The sequence below is a fragment of the Anoplolepis gracilipes genome, chromosome 14 (assembly GCF_047496725.1).
Source record: "Anoplolepis gracilipes chromosome 14, ASM4749672v1, whole genome shotgun sequence".
NCBI lineage: Eukaryota > Metazoa > Arthropoda > Insecta > Hymenoptera > Formicidae > Anoplolepis > Anoplolepis gracilipes.
The window spans coordinates 281,828-294,156 of NC_132983.1; the positions used below are offsets into that span (position 1 = coordinate 281,828).

At 29.7% G+C, this 12,329-nt stretch overlaps 1 protein-coding gene across 3 annotated transcripts in view; it reads left to right on the forward strand.

The window, feature by feature from the left end:
* Positions 1 to 12,329, forward strand: part of LOC140672901 (sodium-independent sulfate anion transporter) — a 69,823-nt gene that overhangs the window by 14,444 nt on the left and 43,050 nt on the right. Inside the window, exon 2 of one of the 3 annotated variants that reach the window (XM_072905385.1) lies at positions 338 to 783. The exons of the other annotated variants lie outside the window; for them this stretch is intronic. Within the exon in view, the coding sequence (XP_072761486.1) occupies positions 648 to 783 (136 nt within the window). The 5' untranslated portion in view covers positions 338 to 647. The remainder of the gene's footprint in view (positions 1 to 337; positions 784 to 12,329) is intronic. 3 annotated transcript variants of the gene reach the window in all.

The window sequence follows — 12,329 nt, forward strand, 5'->3', positions numbered from 1 at the left end:
TATAAAAAGTTTTCTGCTTTTTGCAAAAATGTATTAAAATAGTATTATATAAATGTGTAGCAATCTCAAATGCCTTGGATAAACGCTTTATTTGATTACTATTTTATTGAATTAAATTCCACTACAATTTCATATTTGCTACAGCCAACATGTTTCTTGAATGCAATCGCTCGAAGGAATATTACTTTCAAGAAGATAAAAAAGGAAGAGACCGCGTCTCTTCTAATGTAGCGTAATTGTAGAATGAAAATGTATTACCTGATAACGCCGCGTCTCGCTCTTAGAACGTTTCTACTGGATGTGTGGACGTGATGAACCCTGCCGTTTCTACTTCTAGCAATCAGACCGGGTCCTCCAAGGGTGGCACTGCTTTTCCAGAGACCAACGGCGATTCTGGTGTACAAGCAGCACATGAGAAAAAGCGGCAAAAGATAGAGAAAGACGAGGTTCACCGCATCCAGAACGTTCTTGTTGTGCTTTTTGATATTAGCTATGCAGATGATGTCCACGTCACCGGTGTTCAATCGATTGCTGATGGTTTCGACATAAAAAAATCTTGGCGAAGCGTACACAGCTGCTAGGATCCACACTACGCCTATCACCATTCTGAGACGACTTCTAGTCAACATGGACCGACACTTTATAGGATGGACGATAGCCAAATAACGCTCGGTGCACACTACCACGAGGATCAGGATGCTGGCGGTATAGGAAAGAGCGTGCACAAACATGTACACCTTGCAAAGGAAGTCACCCAGTTGCCAGCTGTTCATCAGATAATTGGTGAGCGTTTGATAAACGCAAAATATGCCCACGCAAAAGTCAGCCACTGCCAGATTCGCCAGGAAGAAATTTGTGATGCTACGTAATCGTCGGGAGAACGTCACAACAAAGATCACCATCAAGTTACCTGAAACACAAAGACGTCAAAGAAATTTTTTTATTAGTTTTAATCAATTTTTTTTTATGAGAAGGTTAAGAAAAAATCATAACAATATATTTTATTTCATATAAAACAACCATTTTTTTGCATTTTACATATAGCGTATAATATGGTAAATTATATTAAAACAGCCCTTTATGTATGATTTTGATCTTTTAAAATCAAGTTCAAATTTTTTCTATTTTTTTTCAACTTTTGTTGAACTGATATCTTTGATTGGTTGGATTGGACAAAAAAAATTTTACTTATTCGAGATCTTTTTGCGTCAGCACAATTTCGGCTAACGATAAACATGATTTATGATCCAATGAATCTGTTTTTCCATTTTATTGTGATAAATCTAGATCATATGTTAGATGCTTTTGTAAGCGGAGAATATTACCGACAAATAGCAAGTTTTTTGGGGAAGCAAGTTGTTTTTTGGAATCTTATTACTTTGCAATCTACTAGTTTTCTATAAACAAGACAGAATATTAATTGACAAATTATTTTCAACATTAAAATATAATAAAATTCTCTTTAAGATAATCCATTAGTATGATTTTTAGTTTCAGCACTTGTGTAACTCTTTACTAATGGATCGTTAATTGATTACTGCACAAAGTAACGCACGATAAAATTTTCCAATGCATCCATGTAAATGCTTTCATGAGAAAAGATATAATTAATTTTATTGATAACATTTATCGATTCTTTCATGCAGTGTGAGATATGCATATCAAATGTATGATGTATTATACAAAAAAAAAAAAAAAAAAAAAGATTATGTAGCTCTAACGTCTTGGTAATTATATCTTATTTAAATTTTTTGCTAAAATATTGCTAAAAGAACAATGTGTATCTGGAAATAATAAAAAATTACATTTTATTTAAATTTATTTATTTATTTATTTCTATTATTTGTTAACTTGTTATGTATTAATAGATTTGTCAAATAAAAATAAATTTGATAAAATTACTTATCAAAATTTCAAAATAATTTTAATTACTTGAAATAATCAATCATATCATTAACATTATAAAGAGATTGCAACTCGGAGGGGAACAATAAATTATCTATCATCATCTATCATTAATTGTAATATATTTTTAACTGCTATATAAAATAAATACAATGATTTTTAATTTATTTTATAAAAAAAAAAATTTATTTCAAACAAAGTTTAACAATAAATAATAAAAGCAATAGACTTTGCATAAATCCGTTAAATGTGTGATATGTCAAATCATGATAGCATATTTTTATCTTTGTTGTTTCATGAAATATAATTCATACTTGATTATGTTCTTTTATAAATGTAAAAAAAAAATCTGAAAAATTGTCAATTTTCATTTCCCTCATTTCTTGAGTAATATCATCGAAGAATAATAATGTAAATGACAAACTGCCACTTCTAGTTCGTGGAAACTAAATTTCCCACGGTTTCTCACAGCTCATTATAGAAAGACGAAGGAACACAGTAGTTGCGAGTGAAAAGTTTTGGTGGTCTATAAGTTGAAAATTATATACCGGATGCGGCGAAAGGAACTTTAGAGCTTCTCTTGCCTCCGTTGACTTTATCTCTTTCCCTTTTTCTCTCTCTCTCTCTCTCTCTTTCTCTCCTACAATCACGTTTTAATCCTTAATCTTATTTTTCTCTCAAGATTTTCTCTCATAAAATTCCGCGACATAAGACGATGAACTATCAGCGACGGATGGTCGGAGGATTTAAGCTGTTGGCAGCTGTTGGACGATTCGAAGCAGGAGATTTAATGCGAGTTGTTCGACTATAAATCGACGCATAAAATTCCCGTTCCACGTTTGTGACAATGCCGATCGATTTTGCCGATAACGAGCCATTTGTATCCAAACATTTTAATTTCAAATCCATGTCGAATTTATAGTGGTTTTATTGTGGCAGCTTGGATTTACAAGTCGATACCATCAAAATGTAACAATCGATGTCACCCCATAACTCGAGGATAAAAGTACAAGCATTTGACGATGTGGCAATTTTTATTTTTACCCACATACATATATTTTATCTATTATTTGAAAAAATAGAGATTAAATAAATAATCTCTTGTAAGAAAATATAGACTCCAATGTGAAAAAATATGACAATTCGATAGCTTTTATGAAAGAAAATTTTGACTTTATTTATATCTTATATAGATATATAAGTATATTTAAATAAAAAGATTAGCGTCTCATTAATTCGCGGCAATGTTTTAAAGGCAAGTTTATTTTTATAAATTTAACTAAACATTTTTATAAAATATAATATTAATAGTTATTAAATAATGTTAATAATAGTTGCAGTATGACTATGTAAGTGTACAAAGAAGCTTGATACATTCATGCTTATAATAAAATGGTTAATAAAATATTTTTATTTGACTGATATTTCATATTTACAACATTTTAATTACGCCACTTGACTGCTAAGATATTTATACATTTATTTATATATATTATTATATAAGATATTTAATGTAGGTATTATAAAAGATTTGAAAAGTGACTGAATGTATCAGCTTTGGTTTTCTTCTGAGTTTTGTTTCAAATTTAAATCAAAGTGTTATACAGAACAACATTGCAAATTGCCTTATATATATCGAAACAACATTGCAAACTAAGAATCGAGCTAAAGCCAGATTTCATCGACTCCTATTTTGTACACCCTGAGGCTACCTACAGGCTGGGTACCATCTGGAATTTTCGACACACGGAGGTGAGGAGAAATTCCCGTTTCTACGATTAAGCATTATCGACGTATTCCAGAATCCGAACGAGGCGACCCTTCCCGAGCGTGTCCGCCGTAAATAATGGCTGATGATAAAAAAAAAAAAAACCCGGTAAAATAGATTTTCTGAATTATCGCGCGAAAAAGAGAATGGAACGAAACGGAGAGGGAGAGAACAGGGGCAAGAGTCGCTGCATCCCTTTCTCATCGTAGGTTTGAAAAATAAAGCACGCTTCGTGGATGGACGTTTGTGTCTCGCCCAGCATGTCCAGAATCTTCAGTGCGTCGTCACGTCTCCGAAAAATCGACGGATCAATAGATGTATGTCGGTAAAATTAATTATCCAAGAGGCTGAAAAATTTATTTTTTTTTTTTTTCAAATACAATAGTATGCTTCGTTTGCGAAGAACTAGAAAAAATAGTCCATTTGAGAGTTAATATTTAAATACGTTTTTTAGCGCACGCACCATCCTTCGAACGTATTCAAACGTCATTATATTTCTAATTTAAAAAACAGAAGAAGGAAATCGATATAATCGATTAAAGATTTAATTTAAAAAATTAATTTTGATAATATTTATGTTGTCATGTCAATCTCGAAAATTGAGAATATACAATAAAATAAAGAATAAAATAATCCTGAAACTAAAATTTGATCGGCGTAAAAAAAGTCTCAGAGATTATTATTTGACAATTAATAATCCGCAACAGAGTGGTGTTATAAAAAAATTAATATTAGAAAAAATATAGCCAAACGTCTTTTGTTTTTTTTTTTTTTGAATTAATGATGCGATATATTCTAGAGATGACACATATATGAGACACTGTACACAATAAGATTACAGACTCAATATAAAAGGCATTTTACAGCGGCACGTTTTCTCGTAATATGTACTTGTCGGTGATATTCCCGTTTTGGACAGGGTCGACTGGCCGACTATCAGGAATAAGGACCTGAGTTGGAATCGCAAGTCGGCGTCGCAAGGGAAATTAATCGACCTCGAAGTATGCTCAAGCTACGAAGAGAGGCGCCAATTTACGGCTGATATTATGCGGGTCTGAAAGGGGTTGTTTGGGTAGGTCCGTGCGTGAAATTCTAATCGCCGCACGAGTCAAGACATTATTCGCTTTCGCTGGCAATATGAATAATCTCGATGATAATCCCAAAGTAAAGAAATTTTTCTCGCGAGAGATAGGGAAAATATTGTACATTTATAGAAAGCCGGTATAGACGGGATCATTCTAGAATATATAACATCAAATTTTTTTTTAAATAAATTTTCTCCATAATTAAAACTAATTTACCGCACTTTTTTTCATTGCAGTTTTTAAAATTTTCGACATTAAACATCTTAGCAATTAACAATAAGCTTGAAATTAAAATTTTGTTAAAGGAATGACAATTTCGAACGTAAGGAATAAAAAAGACTTTAAATCCTAACACTCTAAACTTAATATTAAATCCTTGTATAATAAAGCGAAGAAAGTTATGTTGTTTATCGAAGAAAAGTTTAAAAGACTAACACAGATGCAACGTTTAGGAACAGTTAGCCGCATACTTTACACGACTTAAAATTGCGACATGTAAAGAAAAATATGAGATTGTATCAGACACAAAATTACTTGAGCTTGACTTCAAATTATAATATAGATTACTTTTAATCTATCATTGTATTGCGATTTATTTTTTATTTCTTTTAAGATCTTTCGCTTGAAATGTGTGAGCTTTATTATGTGCTGCATTTTAGTTTCCTGTTTCGATTTCAGTAGATACACGAAGGCAACTGCAATTTTCATTTTTTGATGAGTTTTTCAATCAACGCTGTGCTTTCGATAATAGTGGATGGAACATAAGTAATTGATTTAAATGCGTTTTTATTTTTTCATTACCAATTGCATGGGTAAACTAAAAACAAATTTAATTTTCAATTAAATAAATAAATTCACATTGGGTCCTATTGCGAGGCTTTTTAATATCATGTTTGATATATGTTTAAATTGATAATCCTTTAACTGGATTCTAAACTAAAAAGATTTGTTTGCAATATCGACTTTCTCTCTCTCTCTCTCTCTCTCTCTCTCTCTCTCTCTCTCTCTAAAAGGTTTACAGATCACGAATATCAATTTACTTTACAAATCAAAAGTTTCTTCAATTTATCCACTAATAAAGAGACATTTCAATTAAGTCGGTTATTTAGAATAAGAAAATAATAAGTAGCAAAGAACAATTATAGAAAACGATTAAATATACAGTAAAATTACTGCAAAGGATGTTTGAGCCTTATTATAATTAAGATTTACTAATTGTTTAATTGAGAAATGCAGAAAAATTCATAATCATTTAATATATAGGCTTCGTATAAAATTTGTATGATTTGTGAATAAATCCAATTAAATCAAATGTCGTTGTATTAATTTCAGATTCAGAAACTACAACTGCTACAACTCATATTATAGCGTGACATACTCAAACACACACATATTTCTCATAAAAAAATAAATTTTTTTTCTCATTATTTAATACGGATAATTTTTATGAAAAAGAATAATTTAATATTGATTATTTTTATCAAATAACGAAAAAAAAAAAAAAAAAAACAAAAAGAAACTGAAAGAGTTTTCTTGCGAAAAACACAATTTAAATTATCATTTCATAGCCAAACAAAAAAAAATATATATATAAATTATATTTTTATATTTAATATCGCACATGTATTTTAGTATTGTAAGAAAAAAATTCAATTTAAGGTGTGCGGTAAAAAATTATTATTTTTTATTATCAAAGACAGTATTTGAACGCAAGCGGAATTTTCCAGCATTTTCTTATCATATTTTATACCGTGACTCTTACGTTTCGGTGATTCTTTCCACCACGACGACATGCACGTACGCAATTTCGGCCTGTGTGGAAAAGCTTTGAGCATCCTTCTGTTCGATAACGCGATTTCCTGCCTCGCGCGTTTTCTTCACACCACAAGGCGAGAAATTTATTCGCGTATCTTTCCGCGGGCACACATTATCTACAGCTGTTAGTACGAGCCGTAAAAACTTTGTGAAGAAGAATCTCGTAACGCATAAAGTGAATTCTTTTTAGAATATATAGTCCATTTTTTTATATTCTTCCTCCATATTTTTAATTATAAAATACATGTACTTTATTCTCGATAAAAATCTTACGGAGACAAATAAATCTTTTATAAATTGACACTTGTATATAAGAAAATATAAGGTCACTTCCAACGTTAATCTTTCCCAACTTATAAGTCATAAGATGCTGACAGACGCTATTTTAATCCCACTTTCTATCTTACTTATTGTATTCGTTATAAAATTTCGGTAGGGGACGAACAAATATACTGCCGCCATTTATTTTCAGAACCATAATATAACTAGAAAGATAACGCTCTTGTACCAAGAATGTGAAATTATTTGCAATACCTTGTAATGAATTATGCAAATACATTGGAGCACAAATGCATGAATCTAAATTTCATTTGCATAAAACAGAATTGAATTAGACATATATTATTACTAATGTTTGCATAGATCCTTTGTGCTTGTTTATCACTATGCGATCTTAATTATTTTACGCTGACTGTGCTCTGATAATTATATATACAAGAGTAACTTTGCGTTATGTTTAACACTGACATCAGTTTCACGAATTATACATTTTAGTATTATTGTATAACTGTCATTTTAAATAATAATTAATGTTAATAAAGTTATTTTAAATTTTAACAATCTCATATTTATCGAATAGTTTTTCTTAGAAAAAAATGTCGGAGAAAGTTAAAAGTTTTTAGTAAATAATCGCCAAATTACAAATTTGTTCAAGTAAGATCCATATAAAATTTAATAAAAATAGGATGTCTTTTTTTTTTTACTGCTCTTGCACTCCTAGAAAATGTTACTTTTCTTATTTAAATCTGTTGTAAATTAAAAGTTACTGTGATCTCTATATAGTTTTTGTTAAAGGTTAATTTTGAATGAAGCAAGAAAATTTGTGATATACTATAAGATGTCTCGTTAGTTTGAAAGTCGGGCTTAGCATATCCACAATTGATACAATAATTATTACATTAATTTATAAAGAAAGTTGCGTTGTATTATATAAATGTACAACCATAATTATATATTTGCACAAATATTGGTGTATGTTTGTTGTACCATTGCTTCACCGCATATACATATATGTATGTATGTATGTATGTATGTGTTCGTTTGCTGATTAACACGAATTCTATTCGAGGCTATAGTTGTTCGTGTAATTTCACTGCGATAATTACAAATGTCTAAATAAGTCTCACGAGAGAAAGAGAGAAAACGTGTGTATCTGATATCTTCAGTGTATTTTGTCAGAAACAACATACTATTTGTGAGGAAACCGCAAAAACGAAATGTGAGACCTCATTATCTGAGCGTATTTTTTAACCACTGGCTATGCGTCATGTTTGTTGGTTTCTACTCCAAAATAAAAAAAAAAGAAAAAAAATCTTTAAATTTCTGAATTAAAACTTTGGATAAAATATCAAATAAAATTATCATTTTACAAAATATTACTTACGTGAAAATTATTTTATAAAAATGATATATTTACTTTTTGCGAAAAGTAAGCCATTCTAGATCATTTTCTACAATAATTACATAGATAATATGTCTCTGGCTTTAAATAAACAGGCGATAGTATAAAATTTGGAAAGCATCGAAAGCGAAGATGACGCAGTGAAGTGAGTATCTGCGTGCACATCCGCACGATTTTTCCACCAAAAATTTCCGGTGTGGAAACTTCATTTTCCTAACGCTCTCGGCAGTTTAGCATAAAACATATATGCACAGTGATGATTTATTCGAGAAGCAGAAAATGTTCTCCTCTCTCGTAAGAAGGACCTTTTATAGAGTCTGACGTATAACAGTGCCCGATAAAACTACGTGGGTAGTTATTTACCTGTTGATGTACTGTGATTAATATGGAAATTGTTGCGGAAAAAGGATGTTACGAAATAACTCGGCAGATTGTCAAAAGGAATAATTTGCATTTTTCTTCAAAAATACGATAATATATCTTAATTTTTTCTTTCGTGAAATAGACCGCGATATTTAAACTTTGATGTGTATAAAGGGAGAATTATTATAAATTAATGCTCAAAAGAAGCTTCTACCTTTACGTCTTTGTAGTATTATGGTGTTATCAAATTCATTTATCAAGATGTACTTGCATTGCAAGAAAATTCACCAGATTAATTATTATAAAATAATAATCTAGAAACGATGCAAAAGTGCTTATAAGACTATTATATAAATCTTATTATAAAGATAAGCGATATCTTTTATCATTACTTATTTTCAACAATAAATAGTAAAATCACTTAAGTCTATCGCTTTATTAAAAGGCATCACAAGTATCGAGAAAAGAGGGCTTATCAATTTATTGTTTTTCGATCCTTGTTTTAAGAATATAACTCCGTCCGTATTTCCTCTTATTAACAACTCGCAAAAATGACCTATTTTCGCCTTTTCAAACTGCTAATTAACATAATTATTATTTTTCTGATTTATTTCAATGCTTCAAACAATATGAAACAAAAGGTTGAATTAAAACCGAAGTAGCTATAAATTATTCAGTTTGTTAAATGGCAATACACTTATTATGTAAAATTGATTTGCTATATTTTTCCGTATTCTCTTAATCTAAGACTTATCTCAGTCTCCTTCTCTTTTATCCGAACACGATATCTACCAGCCCCATCCGCGTTCAGACGAATCCGCTCTCTCTTCTCTGGATATTGTCTATCGGAAATTACGACAGTTCGGTCCTTCATTTGATAGAATATCATTAACCGAATCCCGGATAGACACTGGAGAATACAGAGTTCTCTCTTAAATACGACATTTCTCACACAATTCCCGGATGCTCCGACACTCAACTACCGACAATGATCGCGTTTCGTTAACTCGATTTGTTCCAACTTAAATGCCAATAAGAAACTAATAACGAAAAAGCGACGATGTTAATTGGTGATTGCCAATTGGTTAATTGGCTGCATTCTTCCATCGACAATCAATTGTCATTTATGAGCCTCTTAGATTATTTATACGTATAAAATTTAAACTGAAAATAATTTCTCTAAATTAAAATTGTTATATCATTATATAATATGTAAATTATTATATAATTGTAAAATTATTAAATAATAATGATTAATATTGTCTCTTTTATCTCTATTATATTCTTTTTAAAGTAAAAATTGATTTATTCTATGCTGAGGAAAAGGAAGCGATTGCTCGTCATCTGAAACTTATTTGAACATTTACTATTTAGTATTTCACATGCAAATTAATGAAGGATTAATAATTTGTGTGTATTGTTATTATAATATATATGTTGTTTTATGAGTTAAAATCTCTTATTATTTTTTTCTTTTTGCTTTATTAATAACAAATTCGAATAGAAAATATACAAGTATACATTCATATCAAGGTGTTAATCGGCTGTCAACAGCGATATTTAAAAAATTTGATGCCTACACCACCGAAAAAAGAACGGAAGAAATTTTGCGTCAGATTGAAACGAGTGTTGCATTTTAATTGCTATTTTTGGAAAATTCGTTTTTCCAATTGCATTTGTCATTATTGGATTGCATCGCGCATTAGATTGCAATCCAATAATGATAAATGCGTTGTGATTCATCAATTACGTGATGATTAGGCGTTAACACTTTTGATTTTACCGTAATAAGCTTCACATTTTTTATTTTCATCGAAGTCATTCTAACATTTATTGAAGAAAAATAAGCTCGCCGCTTTTCATGTACATATAAGAGTTACAATTAAAAATAATTAATTTATGAAAAGTGCTTTTTAATATATTTGATTATAAAGAATCAAAGTCAGAATTAATTAGAATTACATTTCGTTAAATAAATAATTTATTTTCTCATCATTTTAATGATCAAGTACTTTATTTAATTTTAACTTAAATGATATATATAGTTTAATATACTGCGGAGAAGAATACACAATCGTATCTAATAAATTCTCTCTATTATAAAAAAACCTTTACTTATATATTTTTACATCATCTATTGGAGACAATAAATAAAAATTACGCGATAATAAACATTAAATAATGACAAATTTTTCAAACAGCAATTTATAGGAGAAAAATTGTCGTGTGAAAAGTTAAAATGCTATGTAAAACTTGGAATGTTCCTAATGGTCCACAGTTACTACGTACCATAGTAATTTTTAATATAAAATTTTCTCCGTGTAGATAATTGCACTTTCAATCGGAGATTGAATAATTTATCATTTGCATAATTATGATTTATTGTTCTACATTTGTAAAAGATTTGTTAAAATTTAATAGTGCACTTGTGAAAAAACGAGAAGGATCTACGACGCGAGAATCAAACTGATAAGCTTGAATAGCTAACCAAATGTTAAGCTTTATGCAAATTTAATAAATTGCTATCCCCTTAGTAAGTTCCCTCTATAGCAGCTAGTCAATTGCTTTCATGCCGTTATACATCTACACAGATATCGTGATTTCCTTAGAATTAGAGGATTTATACTCGTCGCACACAAACGTCTTAAGAAGCGAAGACAATGAAATGACAATCTTGAGTGATGTAATTTTGTAGCGACACTAACATTAATCAAGTTAATGTGTGAGATAAGTTCTTAATCTAAAATATCCTACTTATACCTTTTTGAGAGAATCTATTTAACTATCATTAGAATAAATTTACTGTACAAACAGGTAAAGTTACGAAATAATTATCTTTGTCGACGTATTAAATCGAGATTAAGATATTTAGTATTGCATATTAAAAAGTTCTAACAAAGAGATAAAAGAACAAATATTGTATTTTAAAATTTATGCACACGCTATGATAATAAGATAATCAATCTTTGTTTTTAATACAGGTTCTTGTGCTACCCAACCGTCATAAAAAAAAGACAATTCGTGATTTGATGTCTCGTAAAATAATAATTAAATTGAAAGTTGTATCTGTCGCTTTATTCACTCTTTTAATGCTTTCGAGTTTTTTATCTGGTGATATTAATAAACTTTCTCTCGCAGTTTAACTTTTTATCTTCCACATCACCTCATCATTACGTCCTTCCAATCGATCACTCGATCACTTTCTTACTTTGTTTACCTTCTACATAAAGAATAAGAAAGAAAAGAAAAAAAGAAATAAATAAAAGAGAGACAGAGAAATTTAAGAGAAGAAAAAAGAGACTTTAGTTAAAAAAAAGATTGATAAGATTGATAGATAGATTTGGCCTAAGTTCTTTATCTATATATATGCATACTGCCATTATAAATAATTTTAATAGCTGTTTGCAAAGTTTGCGATTAATTGGCAAGCGCATTTGCACAAGTTTGCGTATATATAAATAGAGTAAAAAGTTTTGATGCAGACTGCATCTCTTCTTGAAATATATATTTTCCAATATTTATCCATCTGTTTTTATCTGCGTAAAATTACACATTTATATCTTATGAAGTCTAGTTGCAGTGTCGCCTTTTTTCTACTTTACTGTTTTTTTTTTCATCAGTCTTTTTTTTCTGTATATTTTACTGTTAAATTTAGAGTTTCGATCTTTTCTCAATAAAAATTTACTAAAAGTATTTTGTTACAACTTGTAGC